This window comes from Callospermophilus lateralis, chromosome 6 (genome assembly GCF_048772815.1).
Source record: "Callospermophilus lateralis isolate mCalLat2 chromosome 6, mCalLat2.hap1, whole genome shotgun sequence".
Classification (NCBI taxonomy): Eukaryota; Metazoa; Chordata; class Mammalia; order Rodentia; family Sciuridae; genus Callospermophilus; species Callospermophilus lateralis.
Window position 1 is genome coordinate 102235927 of NC_135310.1, and position 23712 is coordinate 102259638.

A 23712-nucleotide genomic window follows, 5' to 3' on the forward strand; every position below is an offset into this window, starting at 1 on the left:
GAGGTACTTGACCACTGAGCACCTCCCCAGCCCTTTTTTATATTTTATTTAGAGACATGGTCTTCACTGAGTTACTTAGTCCTTCACTAAGTCTCTGAGGCACTAAGCTTTTCCATAGCATCCCAGAAATTCCTATGTCCATGGCAGATGTTTGCATGTAGGTGGTGCTTGAGAGACAGAAAGGCCAAAGGAACTCATTTCGGGTGATTGTGAGCCTTTTTTTTTTTTTTTTTTTTTTTTTAGTTGTAGGTGGACACTATACCTTTATTTTATTTATTTATATGTGATGCTCAGGATCGGACCCAGGGCCTCACATGTGTCAGGTAAGCGCTCTACCGCTGAGTCACGATCCCAGCCCTGTGAGTCTTCTTTCAGTGCCACTTTTAGAAAGTGCCTTGAAAAACTTGTATTCATTAATTGTGTGAAGCTCTCTGTGAATTTTGGTGGTGTAAATGTGATGAACAGGTATGGCCAGTGTGTAGAGGTGATGTAGCTCAGAGGTAGAGCACTTGCCTTATGTTCTGGAGGCCTTATGTTCAATCCCCAGGATAAGTAGCGGGTTCATCTCCACCATATTCCTGTTGAATTTCTCCATGTGAAGTTCCTACTGTCTAGAGTGTAGCTCAGTGCAGAGTGCCTGCCTGCCTAGCATGTAGAAGGCTTTGGGTTTGTTTGCAGCACTACCACAAAGGAAGAAAGGAAGGAACGAAAGAAACGAAAAAGAAGGAAGAAGTTTTAGCACTATATTCATTTATCAGTACTCTGACTCACCATTTTGAAACATAAACTTGCTTCATTAAGACCGTATATTTTTAGAAAAGATGTCACAATATTAACTGAACCTCTAATATCAGAATTTGTGTATATATCTTAACAGCTTATTAAGGTATAATTAACAGAAAATAAACTACCTTTATTTAAATGAACTATCTGATAAGTTTCTGGTTTTTGGTGCTGGGGGGATTGAACCCAGGGCCTTACACATGCTAAACATGTGCTCTACCACTGAACCATATCACCAGCATCAGTAAGTTTTGATACACAAGTGTGTATGTGTCAAGATGAACATATCCATTATCTTCAAAAATGTCTCTGCCCCTTTTTAATTCTTCCCTCTCCCTATCCTCTGGCAACCTCATATCTACTCTCGATCACTGTAGCTTGGTTTGCATTTCCTAGAATTTTTTATCTAGGAACTCTTACAGTATACTTTCAATCTGACTTTTCTTTACTTTTTCTTTTTTAGAAACAGTCTTACTATATTGCCCAGGCCAGCTCCAAATTTCTGGGATTAAGCAATCTTCCTGTTTCGAGTTTCCCAAGTAGCTAGGACTACAGGCATATGACAGCCTGTATGGTGTGGCTTTTAACTCTGTATATTTTGAAATTTATCCGTGTTGTATTGTTCAGTAGTTTATTCCTTTTAATTGCTGAGTAATATTCTATCCTATGGCTATACCACCATTTGTTTATTTGCCATTTGTGTTGGGTCTAATTTTTAGCTATTACGAATAAAAGAACATTAGCTTATAAGTCTTTGTATGGACGTATTCTTTCCTTGTTTTGATTATTACCTACAAGATGTGTATTTTAACTTTTTAAGGAAATTACTAAACTTCTCTAAAGTGGTTGTACCATTTTGCATTCTTAACAGCAAGGTATGCCTGTTCCAGTTCATTTACATCCTTGGTATAGGCAGTCTCATTAATTTTAGACATTCCATTAGTTGTGTGTGGTATTTCATTGTATTTTTTAAAATATTTATTTTTTAGTTGTAGTTGGACATAATATTTTTATTTATTTATTTTTATATGGTGCTGAGGATTGAATCCAGGGCCGCACCGGTGCGAAGTGAGCACTCTACCACTGAGCCACAACCCCAGCCCCGATGTAGTTTGAATATGTATTTCCCTAAAGACCAATGATGTTGATTATCTTTTCATGTAATTAATGCCTTCTGTCTTGTGAAACATGTTAAAAACATTTGTCTATTTGAGTTCTTTTCAAACTATTCCATTTTAAGAGTTCTGTGTATGTTCTGGATGCGGTTTCAGATACATGCTTTGCAAATTTTTTTTCCTAGTCCGTTTTCATTCTCTTAAATAGTATATTTTGAAGAATAGAAGTTTATTTTGTTGAATTCCAGTTCACCCATTTGTTCTTTGTGGGTTATACTGTTGGTATGGTATCCAAAGATTAATCTTTGCCTAATCTAAGTTTACAAAGATGTTCTCCTGTGCTTTCTTCAAGAAGTATTATAACTTTAGATTTTACATTAGTTCTCTAGTCCATTTTAAGATATAGTTTATATACATAAATAAACTATATGTATGTATATGTATATTTTATATGTGTATATATGGTTCCTGATGCAAAATGGTGTGCTAAAGGTTTTGTTTGCATGTTGCTCCAGAATTTTCTGTTTAAAAGTCTATCCTTTCCTCCCTTTCAAAGGTGTATTACCTTTACACCTTTGTTCAGTACTGGTTGTCTGTATATGTATGGATTTATTTTGGGACTCTGTACTATTCCATTGACCTAATTGTCTGTCTTTATGCCAGTAGCACACTCTTTTAATTACTATGGCTTTATAAGAAGTCATGAGATCAGAGAGTGTCAACTCTCCGACTTTGTTCTTTTTCCAACTGGTTTGATTTTTTTAGACACTTTGAGCATTTCTACATGAATTTTAGAACTAAATTGGCAATTTCTACCAAAAACAACAACAACAACAACAAAAAATCCACAAACCCTGATGGGATTGCCTTGAATTGATAGATTAATATCTTAATAATATTGAGTCTTCCTATTAACAAATAAGTCTCTCCACCTATCTCCTTTAATGTCTCTTAGCAGTGATTTGTAGTTTTCAGGAGTAGGTCTTTAACATCTTTTTTTGTCATATTTCTCCTTAAGTGTTTCATGTGTTTTAATTCTATCATAAATGTTTGTAAATTATTTTTTAAAAATTTCAATTTCTAATTAACTTCTTTGCTGGTCTGTTAAAATAATATTGACTTAGTGTATTTGTCTTCTACCCAGTGACCCTAAACTCACTTATTTAAACATGTACAGTTCTCAACTGTGTTTAATAGCATTGGCTGCTCATTCTATTATCTTTGTCATTTTAGGTCAGATGCAATTGGTTGATTTTTCTCTTCATTTCAAGGATGTTTCTCTGCATCTTTGAACAAAGGTATACATGCATTCAATCACTGATTGGATGCTAGACATTGTGAATTTTACCTTGTTGTGTACTTGATATTTGTTTATTCTGTAAGTATTCTTAAACTTTGTTCCTTTCAGGAGTTGCATTTACAGTTCATTATGCAGATTCAGAGAAGTCTAGGGTTAGGGCTGTTTCTGAGTACTCTACTCAGAATGCCTGAATTATGATTTATATTGCTGGTGAGGACATACCTTGCCCTGATATGGGGTACTAAGGTCCCATTTCAGTAGTTGATTTACTACTGAATCCTTCAGGAGAAATTCTGCTTATCTCTGGAGTTCTCTGTATCATTCTCTTCTTTCCAGTAGCCTTTCCCATGAACTCTAGTTGACTCAATTTCCCCATACTTCCAGCTTCATCTTTTCAATTTTAGGGAGTCCACTAGACTCTGCCTACCTCCCTGTCCATGACCTAGAGTCTCTTTTCAAGCAGTGAGTTGGGGCATTTGTAGGGCTCACTTAATTTTTTTCACCCTAACCCAAGGATCTCCGTCCTTTGTTATCTGATTTTCAGTGTCTTTAAAACAATTATTTTATATTTTATCTCTTTCTCCCTCTTCTTTCTTTTGTTGTTGTTTCAGGTGGGAGAGTAAATGTTGGTCCCCCTTATTCCATCTTGATTGGAAGAGAATGTTTTTCTCACTTTTTCTATTATCTTTTCATCTCTGTTCTCCTTTGTCTTTGCCCAAAAGCTAATAATCCTGTTGTTATAAGACACCTGCCAACAACCAAGGTTTAGTCAAGTTTTCCTAGTCAGATTGTATTTGCTTTTGTGCTATTAATGTTTGGTATTTAGTATTACTGTTATCATTTGTTGTATGACTGTTTGGTAAGAGCACAGTTATTTATAAGTTTGTATACATTTTTTGAATGACTTTAGTCTGAAATGATAGTCAAAGTCCTGGGTCTCCCTCAAATAGTTCCCAAATAACCGTGAGATCTTAGATACAAAACTAATTTTTTTTTCACTTTACCACTGAGCCATATCCCCAACCTTTTTGTTTTGTGTTGTTTTGAGACAGGGTCTCACCAAGTGAGGAGAGGGACTAGAGCAACGTCTGAGTTGCCTATGTGGGTTTGGCAGCCACAAACTTGAAAGGTGGTGGTTAAAAAGTGCCTCTGGGTTCAATCCCTAGTAGTAAATAAATAAATAACAAGGAGGAGGGTGAGGGTGAGGTTGCTAAGGCTGACCTTGAACTTGCAATCCTCCTGCCTCAGCCTTCTGAGTCACTGTGAGATTACAGGCATACACCACTGTGCTTGGCTAAATCTAAAATTCTTTGGGCTACAATTTCCTCATCTGTAAGGCTGATTTTTAAAATGCCTATCATTTGATTTTGAATTGCATGCTTACACATACATTTTTATCTTTTGACAATTTTACAGTTCTTTAAAAAAAATATATTTTCTTCCAATGCTGGGAATTGAACTCAGAGCCTTGCACATGCTAGGCAAATGCTTTTAGCATTGTAGCTGCTTCAGAATGCTCTAAACTCCATATAAATTATAAAATATCAGGAAATGCATTTGTGAACTGGTAGAATACATTTTTTTGCCCATCACCTATTGGATGTTAGTATTTCTCTTGAAGTAATATGCTTTAATGACAATTGAAAAAGTAATCTTAAATATAAAGCTGTAGAGGTTAAATTTCTAGAAATTTTTTTCTTTATCTTTTTAAATAAACCTATTTGAGTCTCACAGCTTTTTTGTAACAAGCAAAATGGTGTAAACTGTCTCCTCCAGAAGCTGATACTTAAACTTTATTCATGTATGGCAAAATACTAAAGGGTTTATTCTTATGATGGATAACTTTTAAATTAAGAAGTATTTATTGAGTACTTCCTATATATTGAATACTTCCTGTGCTAGATCATAAGATTGAAGAGAGAAGCTCTCTGCCCTTGAAGAATTCAGTGGCTGGGGTAGGGGGAAGAAAAGTGGGGACAAAGGGAGGGAGGAAAGGAGGAATTTGCTCTGTAGGTAGAGATCCTAAGACTTGTACATGGAGAGGCCCTTCTGTTGGAATCTGAAAGGAAGGTTAAGAAGGTCAGGAAAGGACCTACCAAATGTGTGACTGTGAAGGTACCTGGAGTCGATGGAGGGTCAATTAGTATTGCTTTGATATAGGGCCAAAGCAGAGAATAGGAAATGGCTAGAGGTTGAGGCAAGAAAGGCATGTTGAATCCAGGCTAGTTAAGGTACTTTATAATAGGCCATATTGGGAGACACAGTATTCTAAATCCCCAAATGGTAGAAAGATGTTTCTTGTAGTTCATTTTGGTAGTAAAAACTGGTTTAGGAGACACAGAGATAAGAAGCCCACAATGCAGGTTGTAATCTTTGCTAGCAGAGAAAAAAAGAGTCTGGCCCAAGGCTCCAGAGAAAGAATTTTGCATGTTAAAAAAACTACTCGGGAGGACCCAGCACTGGAGTGGATCCTCTCACCCAGGTTTCTAGTGTAGATGATCACAGGAATACCAGTAGGAATAGTTCCTGGGGGAACTAGAGTGCACATGCTGGTTTAAAGCCCTTGGAGCCTGTCTTTTTTATGCAGTAGAAATACCAGGTGCACAATGAGGAAAGGGAGCTAGAGCACATCTGGGTTAACTGTGTGGGTTTGGCAGCCACAAACTTGAAGGTGGTGGTTAAAAAGTGCCTCTGGGTTCAATTCCTAGTAGTGAATAAATAAATAAATAGCAAGAAGGAGGTGAGGGTGAGGTAACCCATACAGAGTGCCTCAGAACCCTAGTGACTATACACTTAAGGAACAGGAATATAGCATGGGATCTTGAGGACGCCATGTGCTGGAAGAATGGTGGCACTTTCAAGAGGATGGGTAGAATGAGAACTGAAATGTAGCCCCTGGAGTTGCCAGTTGCCAGTTATTAATGACTTGGGATGGAGCAAAACTTAGTTAGAATGATACTCCTGAATCTCCACTTAAAGGTTATTTCCCAGACATTAAGAAGATATTAAGCCTTAACCCTCTAGTTAAGAGGGGTTTGTTCTGGGTTTTTTTTTTTGGGGGGGGGGGTTATTTAATTATTTTTGGTTGTGTGTGTGTGTGTGTGTGTGTTTTGTGGTGCTGGGGATTGCCCTCTACCATGGAGCTAGATCCTCAGCCCTAAGCGTTTGTTTTTGATATATTTTCATAGGTAACCAGAAAATTGGTCATCTGGATTCGTCTATTCGTAGAGAGTTCATGTGGCCGTGGTTCTATTCTGTTGTGTGTTCTTCAGAGAACTTTCTATGTTCTTAGGTATTTGTGACTGTTATGGTCAGGATTTAGTCGTTGAACTGATTTCCACAATAAGATTACAACCCCAACCCCCCCAACCAGATGTTCCTGATTACATAACTGTTCATAGGGACTGAATCCTGCCAGATCTTTGTTGTTCTTTGGATTCAGTTAATTCCTTAGATTCTGAACCAATGCTGATTTAGCAGAATTAAAGCAAAACCGTAAGGTGCGAGACTCCATGGTCTTTCCTCGAAATTATTAAGAATCTGGGAAGTGATTCTGCCCCATTTGGATTAACCACAGGTGTCAGGAGCTTGGATTTCACAAAGATAGGAAAGGTCTTTGGAATACCTGTGAAAGCTGGTTAGTACCTCTCTGAAGTGTTTGAAAGAGTTAGGGATTGCAGCTCGCCTTAAACACTAGAAAGTTAACATTAAAAAAAAAAATCTCAGTAAGTGTGTTCTCTGAGAATTGTAAGCTAAAGTGGTTCTATGGATGAGCTTCATTCATATCCCTCTCTAAATATTCATGTGTTCACCCAAATCAGGTGCTTAGAAGCTGTATTGTTATCCAGTACACTTTTTAACCATTCTCCCCATGCTGAGCATGGAAACACTCTGGCCTGCCATGGTGGTGTTAGGTGTAGGGGTTATGATCTGTTGACCTACTCCAATAAAGCAAGAACTAGGAAGTAAACATAAGTCCTCTAAGCCTAAGGTTCCTGCATTTCACTCCCAGAAGCATATCTACAGCCCTTACCCGGATACTTTATACACAGTTCTTGCAGGCTTGGTCATCTAGTTCCTCAGCTCAAGATTGAGACAAAAATGAAAGGAACCAATTCTGAGAGCAGCTGCAAAAAACAGTAGCTGTGGCTGCTGCAAGGGTTTTGTGGTGTTTAAATTCTAGTTAAAGAAATAGGGCTGGGGTTGTGGCTCAGCGGGAGCATGCTCGCCTAGCATGTGCAGTGCAAGGCCCTGGCTTTGATCCTCAGCACCACATAAAAATGAATAAATAAGGGTATTGTCTAAAAAGAAAAAAAAAAAAGAAATGAAATTGCCAATGAAGTCTGAAGTCCTAATAAAAAGTGAAAGTATGTTTAGTATCTTCTTATTGATAGCAGAAGGGAATGTAATCAGTTTTAGAAAGTTTTCCACCCGTATACATAAAATTTTTTAGAAGATCATACTTCTGAGAAGATTAACCTTGGGTGACAAGACAGTGCACTTGAATAAAATGACCTTCCTGGCAATTCAGAGTAGGTAATCCATTAGGTACTGGTGTTGGTGGCTCTCCTCAGGGATAGGAATCACAGTGTTGTGAAGTCAGCAAAGGTCTCTCTGAAGAAGTGGCATTTGAGCAGCCAGCTCTCTGAAGGGCTAAGGTAAAATCTTTCTGGCAGAGGGAACAGCAGTGCTTCAGAGGCCCTGGAGTGTTTGCTAGAGAAACAAAAAGGCCAATGTGCTGCAGCTGGGTGAGGAGGGGGTTGAAAAGGAGGCTGAGGAGGTTGGCCCTCTGCTGTCAGAGAGGATTGCTGGGGTTTATTTTGGTCTACTGTTAGCCATTTAAGAGTGTCAGGAGGGGCATGACTTATCTGCAGTGAAGGACCCTGAGACTGGCTGACTACAGTTAGTTTCCAAGTTAGTAACTTTCAGTATTTCACTCTAGTAACTTTCATTTTTTTACTAAGACCAGTCAGTGCACCTAAAACAAATGCTGTGTGAAACAGATTTGTTTTTTGAAATAGTACTTCCTTTGCCATGAGTGACATTCTGATATTTCTATTCTACTCATTTTTTTTCCCCAATATTGATCACAATCCACTGTGGTCGAACAAGGCATTATAACTAGCCTTTGAAAAAACACTTCCAAGACAGTATTTTGCCTCTGTCAGTGTCACTGCACTAGAGCTAGTAAATAATAACCACGGGCAAATGCGTGTTTTATGTATTACTCTCCAGGGGAGGTATTGTTTTTATTTTATAAAAGAAAAAACTGAAGCATTGAGAAGGTACCAGGGTTCAAATGGATTGCTGCACCTTTACTGCTCCCTCACACATGGCTGCCCGGATAGTAAGGAAAAGAGCTCTGTGACTGTTTTCATAGGCTCCAACCAGAGATGAGGTTGAGGGTGGAAAGTATAGAGGAAGCAATGGTGGTAATGCAGGAAGTGACCTTTTTCTTTCCATTTTTTTTTTAAATGATACTTGAATGTGTCTTGGAACCATAGATGCAGACCTCAGCATTTTTCATTACCAGATGGCTAGTAATTCTCAGTGAAATGCCAGCACTCTCAAAATGAGACTATTGAATGTACTTGGTAAATTTCTCGGTCCACAGGACAAATGCTAACAAGTTTAGTAATGTGACTGCAGCCTTCCCAGCTAATCTTCTGCTGGCAGGCGAGCCCTGTGAAAAGGCAGATGCAGGATGAGCCCTTTATAAGAAAATCAGGCTGACCTCACTTGAAAGCTATGCAGCCTGTGCTGACCTCTTCCCAGGCAGCAGGTAGCCAGTCAAAATCAGCCCCAAGCCAGGAGCTCTGACTACCTCTTCAAGATTTTTCATCCCATAGCATAATTCCATACATATATGGTGGGGAAGGAGTTTAATTAACAAACCTAAATCTTCTAAATCCTGTTTGAAGCAAGTTAAGAATTACTCTGTTGGTAGAATCTGCTATAAACTCCAGATACAGTTCCTGAATGGGGCCCTGATGCTGCCTTTGTAAGTTTCTAAATTGCAGAGTGCCTGCATCATGGTGGTGACCACAACAAGTATCTTATCACATTGTTAATTTGATGTCCTGCCTTTTCTGAGGTCGATTTCTGTGAGAAGACTGGCTAGGTTCAAAATAAGGTAGGAATACTGTAGTTTTATGTATCAGAAAATCAAAACAGACATATGTTAGAGGTATAGTCTTAACAATTAAATTATCCAAAGAAGCACAGAAAATAAATGTCTCGTGCCATCTGTAAAGCACGAAAGAGCAGATCTACATTCAAGTATTTCCTCTGTGCCAACATCAGTATGTCCAAGCCAATTGCATTAGTGTGTCCAGATAAAATTAATCCTAGAGCTGTGGTTTCTCTTGAGTTTTAGTCCAGTGCTGTCCAGTACAGTTTTCTGCAGCAATAGAAATGTTTTACTCTGCACTGTCCAATAGGAACTAGAGACTTGAATTCTTACTTTTGGTTTATGTTAATTATTCTAAAATCTCACCACATGTGCCTAGTGGCTAACATAATGGACAGCACAATTTGTTTTGAAGGGTACTATTTTCTGCTCTCTGTGAGAGTCACCACAATCTTCCTTGCAACTATTTTCTTTGACTCTTTTGAAAGTTTTGAAATTTTTCACATCAGCCTTATATTACTAATCTAGGCATGTGAAGAATGTCTTCTCTGTGTGGGCCAACATACTGCTTCAAGGAAGTTATACCATATCATAAATGCTAATCATATGAGAAAATCATTGATTTTTATGCAGTGTTAAAATTGAGATGAATATGTTGTAAATAAAAAGCAGCCTACTCTGTAAGCTGAAGTTTTAGTCTAGCATGCCAGCAGAAGCCCAGGTCAGGGTATAATGTTGAATTAGAAATAAACAATGTGTTGAAGAGGCAAATGGGATAAAATAAGAAAAAGTAAGAGATTAAAGAACCATTTTGAGGACAGATGCAGAGAATCAGTGTGACTGGAGTATTTCAGAAGGCCTTAAACTTGTGTCGAAAAATGTTCAGGAAATTCTTGAGGCTTCCATCAGAACTTAGACCTTATCAAAAAGTAAGTCTATTTCTTTCTCCTTTCTGTTTCACTTTCTTGCCAAGTTCATGGGATGCTTATTGTTTAATTAAGGAGAGTCTGGCTTGTTAACATTTTAAATGTCATCCACTCAGCTGATACTAAGGCTTGGAGCTTGAGCTTTTTTTCCTCTCATGCTTTTGCCCTATTCATGCTTTAAACTTGGACTAAGAATGATTTTTGAAAGCTAAGAATTTTATTTTTTTAAAAAAATAGGAAATTAATCAAAGTTATTGTAAGTTAGCCTATTTGTAATGAATATGAAAGTTTTTGCTCATTTTGGAAATGGATAACTTCCAGAGAAAGAAACCTAGAAGCTAGGAGTAGGTATCTCTTTATCTTTCTTTCGGGAAGCATGTTATCTGGCTAAGAAGATAACTTCTGTAAACAGATGATGCCAGGAGATATGTTGCAGACAGTGGGTGAAGAAGGAGATACTATGGGAGGAAGGTTCATTGCAACTGGGAGAGTTAGGAATGATCCATAGATAGAGCAATGATCCATGGATAGAGCAAGCAGGCAAGAACCCTGGAAAGATCACTAAAATAAGGGGGGGGGGATGGGCAAGCAGGCTCCATTCTTGACCTAACAAGATGTACTGATGCATCCATTTAAATCTATGAGTGTAACTATTAGTTACATGTCTGCTTCTCTGACAAAATGTTAGACCCAGTTGATAAAATGGGCATGATCCATTTGAGAGATTTTAGCCAATGCGATAACTCTTTGCTGCCTCATTGCTTACAATAATTTCATAGAAAGCCTGTTGTCATTTATCAAGATTGGCATGCTCTGTAGTCTTAGCAGTAAGATCTAGTGGATCTTGAAGTCAGACTGGGGCAGGTTCTAATCTGTAATCAAATCTACTTTTGCATGATACCTTTAAAGATTAGTATCCATTTCTGAGTACAAGGCACACCCTTTCCCATTATGCGCATTTAAAGACAAACTCATTTCCACACATAGGATCTTTTCATATACCCATCCTGAGCCTTAACAAAGCTTGCTTTTCTGTCAGGTTTTAGTTGTCCAGGAGTGGTCCATCTCTAGATGCTCTCTGTTGGCTCTATGCACTATAGGAAGCCCTTACAGAGGCCTCAACTTGCAGTTTTCAGCAGTTGACAGCATTTGTGTTGGCACAGATCTCCTTTCTGCTTCACATACTGGAATCAAACATTCTTACTCATTTTTTGAACTAAAAAATCCTATCAGGAACCTAAACTCATCAATAAGATGACAAGTAAATATAAATTTTATTTTGTTGTTGTTTGGCTGCTATTTAAACCTGCCTCTTCATTTCCTGTGGTCACCAGTATTTCTCCCTCTTAGCTGCAAGCCAGAACAGTCTGTTAACCATTAAACATTACCATTCCTCTGATGGGGATGGCTGACTCAGATGTCTTCAAGACTTGGCAAGTATACATAAGTAAGGGAACAGGCACTGCACACTGCAGTGTGCATCCCCAGAAGAGAGCAACCAGTCCCAGCCTGCAGTCCAGGTCCATGTCTTTATGGCAGGAATCTGGGTTTACATGAGATGTGTCAGGAAAACAGTGTATATACTACTTCCTATTATCTTATGAATCTAGGGCTGGTGTGCCTGTGGGGTCCCACTTTGCCATCTCTCCTCTATAGTCACTGTCTTGGTGCCTTGTACAAAGGGTACTTTCAAGTGTTTGCCTGAATATCCCAGCTCTATTCTTTTTTACTTCCTTGTGGATAATGGATGTTTTATCTACATCCCGGGTAGTAATTCATAATCATCACTGTTCATGTCGGCTATCATGGTTTAAAGCACACTATTTCAGGGAAAACAAAAGCAGGTGATAATTGTACTCTGTCCAGAAGTTTTCCACTGATATGTAACTCAGTTTTTATCAGAATTCCACCAGGCATTGTTGTAAATGCAATAGCATGTCCTACATTGGAATTTTTTTTTACCATTTCAGAGTAGAAAAGTTGTCTTATTTGTTATATGCCAAGACCAAATTGTTAGAATCCCTAAAATATCCACATTGATGGAGTCCACTTTTTCAAGTTCAATTTTTTGGAGTCCATTTGGTGGAGTCCACCTGGAGTACAGGTCTAGAAGTGGGATTTGTAGCAGGGTTATTAAAGAATTTGCTGGTAAGTGACATCTCCCTCAAATTTTAAAATTCAACTTCTTTACAACCTCAGTTTACAAACTTTCTTTACAAACCTTAAGTTTTTAAGCATCTTAGCTTAAAAACATGTTTTAAAGTAAAATTTGTCAAAAGGGAACATCTTGAACTTTCTATGAGATGTTATAGGGAATAGAAGAAAGGAATGGGGAAAAGCAGGGCTCAAAGAATGAGTCTTTGTCCTCAGACAAAGCCTCTATTGACTTACCATCTTTTGCAGGTTTTCATATTATGCAAATTAGACTGTGTGTAAAGCAAATGTGACTGTCTCACATTGTTGTGAATCCTTTCCAACCTTCATATTTCCCTGCCCTTATTTTTATAGATCATCTGAGCTTGAGTCTGGAAAAATGTTAGTCTTTCTCACCTTTATTATTTTCAATAGGTGGAATACATGTTGGTGTCTTTTGATCACGAAAATAAAAAAGTCCAGTTGGTCCTGTCTGGAGAAGATGTTCTTGAAACTTTACAAGAGAAGGGGGAAAGAACAAACCCAAAGTAAGTTGATGTGCTGAAGGCTTAGTGTTTCTGGGACTGTAGAAATACTAAGAGTTAGCATCTTTTCTCAGATTTATAAAAGGCAGATGGCACAGGAGTTAAGAGCACAGGCCCTATTTCTATGTTGCCTGGGTTTCAAAATACTGGTTCCTCTGCTCAATAGCTGAATAACCTTTTACCAGAGAGTTATTTAACCTCTCTGTGCCTTTGTTTCCTCATCTGTAGAGATAATTCCTACATCTGAAATGTTGAGATTAAATTCATTAATATTTCAAAATACTTATACATTAAGGTAAACATTCTATTCACTACTATTAAATGCTTTTTAAGAAATGCATTGTTGAGACATAATTGGGATCACACACCATAGTGCCAGATAAAACTTGCAAATGGATTTTGTGGCATGGTGTTTTTAAAACATTTATTTAAAAGCAAAAAGAAGGTGAGAAAGTGTATACTCTCTAGTTCGTTTTCTTCTCCATAGTTTTTGAGAAGCTGTTAAAAAAAAAAAAAAGTTTAGACTCCCAAGTTTAAAATTGAAAGCCCTTAAGGCCACAGTTCTATTCCTGCAGAATAGATTAGCTTTGTCTTATGTAGTGAATGAGTACCCTGAGTGTGTTTTCAGTTACTTATAAATACTTTGAACCCCTTTTGAAAAGTTATAGAAAAATTAATGGCCTTATAAAGGAGCTCTTGGCTTTGTTTGTACCTAACAGCTTTCAAATTTTTAAAGCATCTTTAAAAACTTATAAAAATCAACTAGACTTTAGCAAAAGGATAAGATGAAATTAAAACTGTTTCTCCTCCGTAGCCATCCTACCCTTTGGAGACCAGAGTATGGGAGTTACATGATTGAAGGAACACCTGGGCAGCCCTATGGAGGAACGATGTCTGAGTTCAACACAGTTGAGGACAACATGAGAAAACGCCGGAAGGAGGCTACTTCTGTACTAGAAGAAAATCAGGCTCTTTGCACTATAACTTCATTTCCCAGGTTAGTTCCCATGTTAACATGTCCAAGCAGGTGTATTAAAACTGTAGGTTATTAGGAAAGCAAATTGTGACCCTAAAACATGTCACCCTTCAATTCTCATTCTTTATAGACAGTTGAGACTTTATATACCACCATTTTTGGGGTAGGCTGTCACATTAGAGCTGCAGTAAAAGTTACATCAGCTTTGGTCACTGGGTGACATCCTCATAGGATGCTGTGATGAGAGTGCTATCTGGACCAGTGGGAGAGGCGGTGTGACTATGATGACCAACTGGCAGAGTGGAGGGAGTGCATGTCTGCTGAGCCCTTCTGACCTAGTAAGATAAGCTGTCTCTGGGTGACTGTCAGGTGCTCTTCTCACTGGACTATAGTGGTCAACCCCTCGGGCACATTCAAAAAGGATCATTTGCCCTCTATTATGTATCAGAGCATTCTTGGCCATGGAAACCAACCTCTCAAAGCTCATCTGAACTTTGAGGAGGTGAGCATTCTTTCACAATCTGATAGATCTCTAGCACAGATTAGATTTACGATCGGGCAGAACTGCATTCTTACACAGAGGTGCTGTGTTTAATAGGTAGGCTATTCATGCACCTCGTTCTAAGCTGAGAACATGCCAGAGCAGTACTGGAGGACATCAGAGGGTCACCTGTGTCCTCAGTGTACTGTGGGTGTGTCTTCACTGTGAGCAAGATGAATCACTTTTGGATATGGTGCTGAGAAGTCAACTGAATCAGGATTTGTGATCAGATCTAGTTATAACTCAAAGTACCTGAAGGGAAATATAGTAGTGAAATCATGTTTTCATCCTAGAATGAGGTGCATGAATATCCTGTCTATTAAACACAGTACCTCTGTGTAAGAATGCAGTTGTAACTGAACATAAACCTGATGTGTTTGTGCTAGAGATATGTCAGATTATGAGAGTACACTTACCTACTCAGAGTTCGGAAGAGCTTTGGGACATGGTTTCCATGGCCAAGAACACTTTGAGCTATTTTAATACCTCTTTCTTCTGACAAATGTCTGTAATGAACACAGACCTTCAGAGTCATACAGTTGATTTTAGAGAGACATTTAAATGGGAACTTTTTTATTAATTAATTTTGTTTGTTAGTTTTTGAGGTGGGGTCTCACTATGTTATTCAGATTGGTCTCCAACTTATGATCCTCCCATCTCAGCCTTCTGAGTAGCTGAGACTACAGGCAAATGCCACCATATCCAGCCAGGAATTTTATTTTTTTAAGATCTAAATACAGTAGTGAAACCATAAGTAAATCAGCAAAACACTACTGTAATCCCACTACTTGGAAGGCTCTGAAGTTCAAGGCCAGCCGGGGCAACCTAGCAAAACTCTTTCAGCAAGTAACACCTCAAGAAGTATCTCTTATTTTATGTAATTCCTTCATTCTACTTGCAACTGCTGTTTTCCTGCCCCCCACACCCCCATCCCCCCAAAAAAGCCCTGAGTTTAGCAAAGGTAGATAGGTTTGTTTTGATAGCAGTTGGCACATTCCTTCATCCTAATGCAACATCCTAGGCCCTGAGTGTCTGCTCCACATCAGATCCAAGATGTGTGGACACACCACCATGAACAAATCAGACAGGCTTTGCTCTGTGGAATTGGGGGAAGACAAAGATTAATGAAATGAGTATAAATTAAGGGAGGGCTGTGAGAGAGAGATGCGAAGCCCAGAAAGTGTGACATGGCTGCTGATGAACTCTGGGAGAGGAGAATGTTTCTCTGAGGAAAGATGATTGAAGTGATGTCCAAAGCCCTAAGAGGAGTTTCACTGGAGTGGAGAGCAGAGGAGTCTCCTGGGGAAGGGGAATGACATACACACAAGTCCTGGGAGAAGCCAGGCAAGCTGGAAACTAGAAGAAAGCAAGTGAGCTGGTTGTGACCAGGAAGCTGAGAATGAAGTGCAGGTGTGGTAGGGTGAGGCTGGATGGGTAGGTAGTTCGTGGCCCGATCAGATTAACTAAGAATTTTAGTTATTATCCTGAAAGCAGTAGGAGGCCCAGGAAGGTGGGATTGGTTGTACAATATCACATTTTTGCTTCTCACCCTCCTGTGGACTATAGCACGAGAATGGCTGTGGACAGGAGCCTGGGCTTATGAGGAGGCATCTAAGAGGGCTGACGGAACACCCTGGTGGCTTGGATAAGTGTGGCTGGAGGAGATGAAAACAGTGGATGGATCAAAACTTGGCAAAGTCAGCCAATTGACTGGAAGAGAGAAGAGATGTCAGGGCTGTTGTTGCAGATAATTATTGTGAAAGCCTTAGAATAATAGAGTTGTAGCCTAGAAGCAGGCTGGATGTTATTTGACAACTTAGTGAATTTGAAAATTCAGGATCTTACATGTTTTCTTTTTCCCTGCTAAAATTAATAGCAACAAGGGGTTGTAACACAATCCAGAAATGTTTTATATTTTAAAATTTAAGAATATGTAATTTTTTATTTGTTTCATAGCACTGGGGATTGAACCCAGTGATGCTCTGCTCTGCCACTGAGCTACTTCCCCAATCCTTTTTTTTTATTTTGAGACAGGGTCTTGCTAAGTTGCCCAGGCTGGCTTCAACTTGCAATCCTCCTGCCTCGACCTCCTGAGTAGCTGAGATTACCAGAATGCTTTTACCACACCAGCCAGAATGTCTAGTATTGATAGGTGATGCTTTTAATAGGTATAGTATTGATAGGTGGTTCTTTCTGGGCCATAAAATATTTGGTTAAGTCCCACTGTATCTATTAGCTTAACTGAGAGTAGCTCATTGATGTTCTTTTAAAAAAAGTTTTGGCTTCTTGAGCCATTGTGAAGGGAGAATTGAGACAGGAATTGAGTTTTTGTTGTAAAAATTTGTAATTAAAAAAAAATAGCCATTAGAATGGAGGGTATTTGGGGATTTGTAAACAAAATAAGAAAAATTATTAATCATTTAGTTCTTAGAAACCTCACGTCATATTGATAGTGAATGATAAAGTTACAGCCGCAAAAGAGAAAGGATGCTTTGTTTAAATGTAAGCAATGTGATTTTCTCCGTAAAGAAGCAAAGCTCTGTAGTGTGGAACAGTAATCCAAAACAACAGACACGTGACTATTTAAATGAATTAAATAAAATGAAATTCTGACTGGCATGTCATGCTGGCCTCATTTCAAATGCTCAGTAGCACTCGTGGCTAGCGATCTCCACCGTGGTTTGGACAGCACAGGCATTAAACATTTTCATCATTGCAGACAATTCTGTTGGCAGACTCTGGTCTAGAAGGCAATGTTGTTGGTGTCTGAGGATCCTATTGCAATTCTGCCTTCCCCTGCCTGATTTTCTTAGTAAGAAATCCTTCAGATTGTCATTTTATTCTTCTAAAGGACTTTTCCTAAAGTTGCAGGCTCACAGCAAGTGATACACAGAATTCTCAGGATCCCTTACAACTGGAAACTGTTTTCCAAATAAGATCAGCCACTTCAGTAGTTGCTTATATGTTGCATGTAGGCAGCCAGCAGGTACCTTAGGAAAGGTAGGAGTTAAAGATATGGTGTGGACTAGTCTTGGCCCTCAAGCTAAAAGTTTCCTACACTGATCTAAAACCCAGACAAGAGCCTGCCTTGTTTTGTTTTCACTAATCTTGTTAGTCTTTTTCCTCATAGCACTTAACATTGACCTTATAGTTCCAAACTGGGAAGAACTGGTAGCCTTAATACAAATGAGGTAGAATTTGAGCTTTACATTTAGGTATAAATTTGGAGCCTCATTTTTCTACATTGAAATTAGAGTTGTTCTTAAGGTCAAGTAAGATAATAGGTTGGGTTTGGACTTCAGAGTGAACTCTTGATGGTAGATGGGGACACCAGAGACACTGGCTAACCTAGAAGGGTTCCTGAGTAGACTGTAGAAGCGAACACCTGGAGATCACCTCCAGATTCAGATGAAGCCTATCAGTAGGTTGGGACAGGTGTTGTACAGGCTCAAAAGATAACGTGAGTTTAGCTGATGAAGGACACCATGGAAGGTGAGTATGGGTACCTGTAACCAGAAACAACATCACCAAGGAGAGTAACTTCCATGCTGTCAGTTCTCAGAAAAACCTAAATAAATATTATATAGATGTGGAGTGAGTAGAGACTCAAAGTCACTGACGGGCCGGAATCACAAAAGCAGATTTTAAAGCAAGGTGATGAAGAACAGGGAGTGGTAGTACAGGCATTGCTCTGGGGATCTCAAAACCTGTGCTAGATCCTATAAAGGAAAATAATAGAAATGAGTATTTTTAACAGATGCAAATTATAGCAAGACTACAGGCAGTTAATTCTCATCTGATTAGTTTTCAATTTGTTGTAGATTAGGCTGTCCGGGGTTCACCCTGCCTGAGTACAAACCCAACCCAGTCGAAGGAGGAGCTTCCAAGTCCCTCTTCTTTCCAGATGAAGCGATAAACAAGCACCCCCGCTTCAGGTGAGTATGTCTGTGTTGAAATGCCCCTCTGAGTATTAGCCTGGGAATCTGCTTTGAGCTGTTTCCTGAGTCACACAGAAGGCAGCAGACATGCTTCTGCTCACACCTCAGAAGCCAATAAGTGTTGCTTCTTGCATCCAGGTTTGATTTGTTCATTTTCCAAGTCATCTTAAAATGCATAAGTTTAGCTACTGTCCTCTTTTAGTGAGCAGATTGTTTCCAGTCCTAGTTCTATAAACAAACTGATTTGGGGACATATTTCCTTCAGTTATTCCTGTCTTTCCCATCTCTAAGTGATCACCAGGAGCATGATCTACTTATCTCATTCTGTGTCCCATGACAATAAGGCAAAACCTGTACAGCACCTGGCATATATGAGTCACACTTCTCCTTCGGTTCTGCTAACTTCTAGCTCTGTTATATTGTAGTTGAATTTTTCACTCTGTGTGAGGGTGGGTGTGGGGGTGGTACTGGGAATTGAACCTAGGGCCTCACACATGTTGAGCACATACTCTATCAATGAGCAGCGTCCTGCCTTTGGGAGTTTAATTCTTAGGTTTTTAAATTGCTTCAGGGACTACACCAGCTTGGCTACTGAGGAAAGTTTACTGATCCAGAGTCATGGATGCTGTGCTCATTCCGTTAATAGGCATCCATATCTGCTACATGCAGAATCTTTTGTGGGAGACAGATTTTATAAACATAGTTTCCAATTTCAAGTGTTGTCATGTGTTTAAAGGAACGTAAAAATATTAATCTGCAAATAAAAATAGATTATGACAGATGTTGAAAGATGGCAGCACCAGAGATTCTCCTTGGAGAAAAGAGGGTGCTTTTGACTGAGGGGATTAAAGCAAGGTTCATGGAAGAGGTGGTGTTTAGCTGAGTCAGTCAACACCTCCAGCAGAAACATATACTGTGAGCTGCAAATGTAATTGTAGATTTTCTAATAGTTATGTTAAAATTAAAAAGAGCTGAACGTGATTTTATAAAATATTTTATTTAAACCAGTGTATCCAAACTTATTTCAACATGTATTGGGTATTTTTCAATTATTAAGAAGAGGTTTTACTTTTTTTTTTTTTTAACCAGATGTTCAGACTCTGGTGTGTATTACTCTCATAGTGAGTTCAATTAGGTCTGGTCATATTTTAAGTACTCAGTGGCCCTAATGCATCTGGTGGCTTCTGGATTAGACAGCCAGCATGGGCCTCAAGGTTGGGGTAGAGAAAGAGTAGGCATTGGGGCTCCAGACATGTCTTGGGAAATGAATATTTAAATTTGACTATAATCTTTGTAGTTAATGTGATAAGTGTTAGAAACAGAGTGAATCAGCCCATGCAGCCCTTGAACATCTGATCTTGATTTGGTGAATAACTGGAAGCCTTGAAAGTACAGGGTTGAGCAGGGGAGAAAATGGCATTCTCAAGTAAGAAACAAGGAGTTAATATTATGCAAAACCTTCTTTCAGAAAGTCCCCTTAGCCTATCTTGACACATGCATTTTCTGTAGGATTATCTTAGAATATTAGTTTGAAGTAGGATTTTATTCCATTTTCAAGTTGTTTGTGGTCAAATTCTTCTTATATATGATGGAGCTTACGTAACCAATTTATGACATTTGGTTGTCTATTTTAGTACCTTAACAAGAAATATCCGGCATAGAAGAGGAGAAAAGGTTGTCATCAATGTACCAAGTAAGTCTACAGAGAGGAGGTGGTGTGGGAAAGAGACCTCTTTAATCCTTGATACTCACCATTTCCTTTTTTTTTTCTCCTCTAATTAATAATACAGTATTTAAGGACAAGAATACACCATCTCCATTCATGGAAACATTTCCAGATGATGAGGCAGCAAAGGCTTCCAAGCCAGATCATATTTACATGGATGCCATGGGATTTGGGATGGGAAATTGCTGTCTTCAGGTATTGTTTCAAATCTATGGAGAGGCAAAGTGTCCTCACCCATTACTTATTTACTTATTTTCTTTATATATGCATGTCTCCTGTTTTAAAAATCACATTTTAACTAGATTGAAATAGCAGCTGGTATGCCTTTCTAGAAAGTATTGAGATTGTTTTAGTAAATTCATTTACATTTTTGATCAAGAATTCCAGAGTCTACAGTTCCCCACAAAGGTATATAGTGTTAAAACGCAGAGCATCTCTGATCATTGTCTGCATTCTCTTCATATATCTGATTTTTACTGCCACCTAATGGCAAAGTGGTGAGGTTGTTAACCTCAAATCTATTATTTCTGAAAATGAGCTGGGATGTAAGTACTCCAGTGAATTTGTGATCCAAGGGAAAGACTGTTTGAACTTGAAATTTCTGTACAAAGCCACCCAGTGGTATAAATGAATAACTATTTATCAGCCTGTGTTTGCCTTGCCCTGGCTAAGTTACACAGGAGGTAAAATAGCCCTTCTTCGTTTACTCATTTAAAAATTTTCCTGGATCTGATTGAGTCACTGATGCCCCTGCAGTGATTGTGCTCAAGTCACTCTGGACCCAGGGAGGGAGAGCACAGGCCTGTCACCCATGGGTTTGCAGTCACTTGTTGGCTCTTGCTGTGCAGGTATCTGGGTGACTCCCTTCATTTCTCCTCAGTTTTTTTGTTTTCAGTTGAAAGAAGGGATTATGTTAAGGCCCTTTTGGTCTCACTCTGTTTTATTTCATTGTTTTATTAATAAATACTTTTTTAGCTTTAATTTCTTTAAAATCATATTATAGCAGGAGTAAAAAGTTGTATAAAGCATGAATTTTCAAATTGAGAATTTCAAATTTTATTCAGTGTTTGTTGCCCAAACAGATTTTTCTCCAGTTGTAATTACTTCAGCTGATTAGAGAGAGTCTTTAGGGGTCTGCAGTAGTGTAGAACCTAATGGCTATCAGCACAGAGGCCAAGAAACCCAGCTTTCTTCTTACCTCAGCACATCTCGTGTCTTCTTGCCCAAATACCTCCAGCTTGTTTATTTTTAAAACTGTATAACACAACTTGAATGTGCAGGTCATTTTTCTCCGGGCTGATTATGGTTAACATGGACAAGCATAAGGTTTTTTCTTTTTCTTTTTTCCTTTTCTCTTTTCCTGACATATAAGGCATAGGATTTGTGACATAAGCTTTTAAACAAACAAGGGCCAGTAAGTTTCCTTACAAATGGTTAGACCTAATTTAAAAAGAGACCCTTTGACTTTAAACTGCATATCTGCTTTCCTATCTTAATTACAAATATTTCTAAAGAGAGCCATTAAGCTCAGGCACTTATAGTGTGTGGCTTTAAAACTGTGTGAGTGCTCTCCTAGTACCATTACCTTTTCTTGGTTTAATAATAAACCAGGGTGTTCCACCAAGGACAGCACAGTTGCTCTGATATAGTTCCAAAGGTGTATTCTTTCCCTTGAAACACTGTATTTGTACAAATAAATGTGCTTTAATGGTAGGTGATAAACATTTTCATTGTGTGAAGATATAGCTCTCTATCCAATTTAAGCTTTGTCATGAGTTTAGTGTTAAGCTTTCCTTTTTCCCAGTGACATGTCCAGTTTCAATACTCCATTCAAAAAAATGATTAACACAGATAATGTTTAGTATGTGCCAAGTGAGGTGGATTCCACAAATAGTCACAGAAATTGCTGCTTTTGTATCTTAAGTGAAACAAGAAAAATTGTTTATTACAGTAAAGCAGCAAAAAAAAATAATTTCAAAGTTAATTCTTTTTTTTTTTTTTTTTTTTTTTTTTACTAGGGATTAAACTCATGCTATTTATTTTTTTATTTTGGGAAGAGCCTCAGTAAGTTGCTGAGGCTGGCCTCAAACTTGCAGTCTTCTTGCCTCAGCCTCCTAAGTCACTGGGAATGCAGGCATGCGTCACCACACCCAGCCTTACCATAATTTTTTAAGGTTAATGGAAGACTTTTACTGTACAAGATAAAAAAGCATTTTAACTACAAAATTTTTAATACTTTCTGAGCTTTTTATGAAACATTTAATAAGTTCCTGACATGTTATGATAGTTTTTTTTTTCTACCTCAGAAAATCATGTGGCTTCAAAAATTTTAGAAAAGGTTTCTGACATCCACTTTTCACAGTTCTTCCTTAGTCACCCCTCTTGTCAGTTTCCTAGTGACATTGTGTTTCTTCTTTATATGATGCAAGGACACCAAAAGGCCAATTGTAGTGCACATACCTGTAGTCTCAGGAAGAAAGAGACAGGAAGATCACAAATTTAAAAGCCAGCCTCAGGAACATAGTGAGGTCCTAAGCAATTAGTGAGATCATGTCTTTAAATAAAATATAAAAAGGATTTGGTTCAGTAATTAAGCACCCCTGGTACCCAAAAAAAAAAAAAAAGACACCAGAAGCCAAAACTGTTCATATATTCATACCTTTTTAAATTATAAGAACTTTTTTTCTTTCCCCATTAAAACCATCATTATGATGATGCTCTGTTTAATTTGATAAACTTGTTATATCAGTTCTAGAGTAAGAAAGGTCATTACTAAATGTATTTAAAGTGACCAAAATAACTTAGTCACGGTTGTAAACTGAACTATCAAATTCCATTTGATGCTTTTCTTAAGTAGACTTTTCTAGGGTTGGCTTTTTCAAGATTTGCCTAGGGATTTACTAATGTGTCTTAGGCCATCTTAGAGTAGTCAATCAAAACATAGGAAAGGAAAAGTGTTTATCATAGTGTCTTTGAAAAATCAAGAAGAGTAACTAACACATTCTAAAATATCATGAAAAGGACCTAAGTAAACTAAAAGATGTATATTCAACAGAATTCTTTAGCCAAAATACTTCAAGATTTAGGTATTGAAAAATCTCAATCCCTTGTAAATTTGGCCCTTTAGGATCATGGTTTTCCAGTATCTCAACATTATCTTTGCCCCTGTCTTCTCTTTAGCAGCTCTTTCCTTCTCAGTACTTTTGTAAATTTAATAAATATTTTTAAAGCAGTAAGTAGGTGTCAGATACTGTCCCAACATACTTGGTATCCCAACATACTTGGACTATTAGGGCAAGACAGATCCCTCCTGGTGCTTATATTTAAGTGATGGGGTCACAGCAAACAAATACACGAAAACTTTATCATCATTTTCTTCATGTTTAATGCTCACCACACACAAGTTAATTTCTCAGTTTCTACTTTGCAGAAACTTTCCTTGCATTGGTTGTCAGTGACCCAACTGCCAGTCCCCCTTTATCTTTATTTTAACCTTTGAAACTCCTTGATGTCATTAACACAGCACTTCTCCATGTTGAATTAATCTGTAATGGCTGGTTAATTATCATTGCCTTTTAATGGAACTAATGTACCAATTT

The 23712-nt window shown here is 38.2% G+C and overlaps 1 protein-coding gene across 1 annotated transcript in view; it reads left to right on the forward strand.

Annotated features, from left to right (window-relative positions):
- Gclc (glutamate-cysteine ligase catalytic subunit) overlaps positions 1-23712 on the forward strand; it is a 41917-nt gene that overhangs the window by 7345 nt on the left and 10860 nt on the right. The window contains exons 2-6 of the mRNA XM_076858586.2: positions 12823-12935; positions 13747-13929; positions 18271-18384; positions 20022-20080; positions 20178-20308. Coding sequence (XP_076714701.2) covers positions 12823-12935; positions 13747-13929; positions 18271-18384; positions 20022-20080; positions 20178-20308 — 600 coding nt within the window. The remainder of the gene's footprint in view (positions 1-12822; positions 12936-13746; positions 13930-18270; positions 18385-20021; positions 20081-20177; positions 20309-23712) is intronic.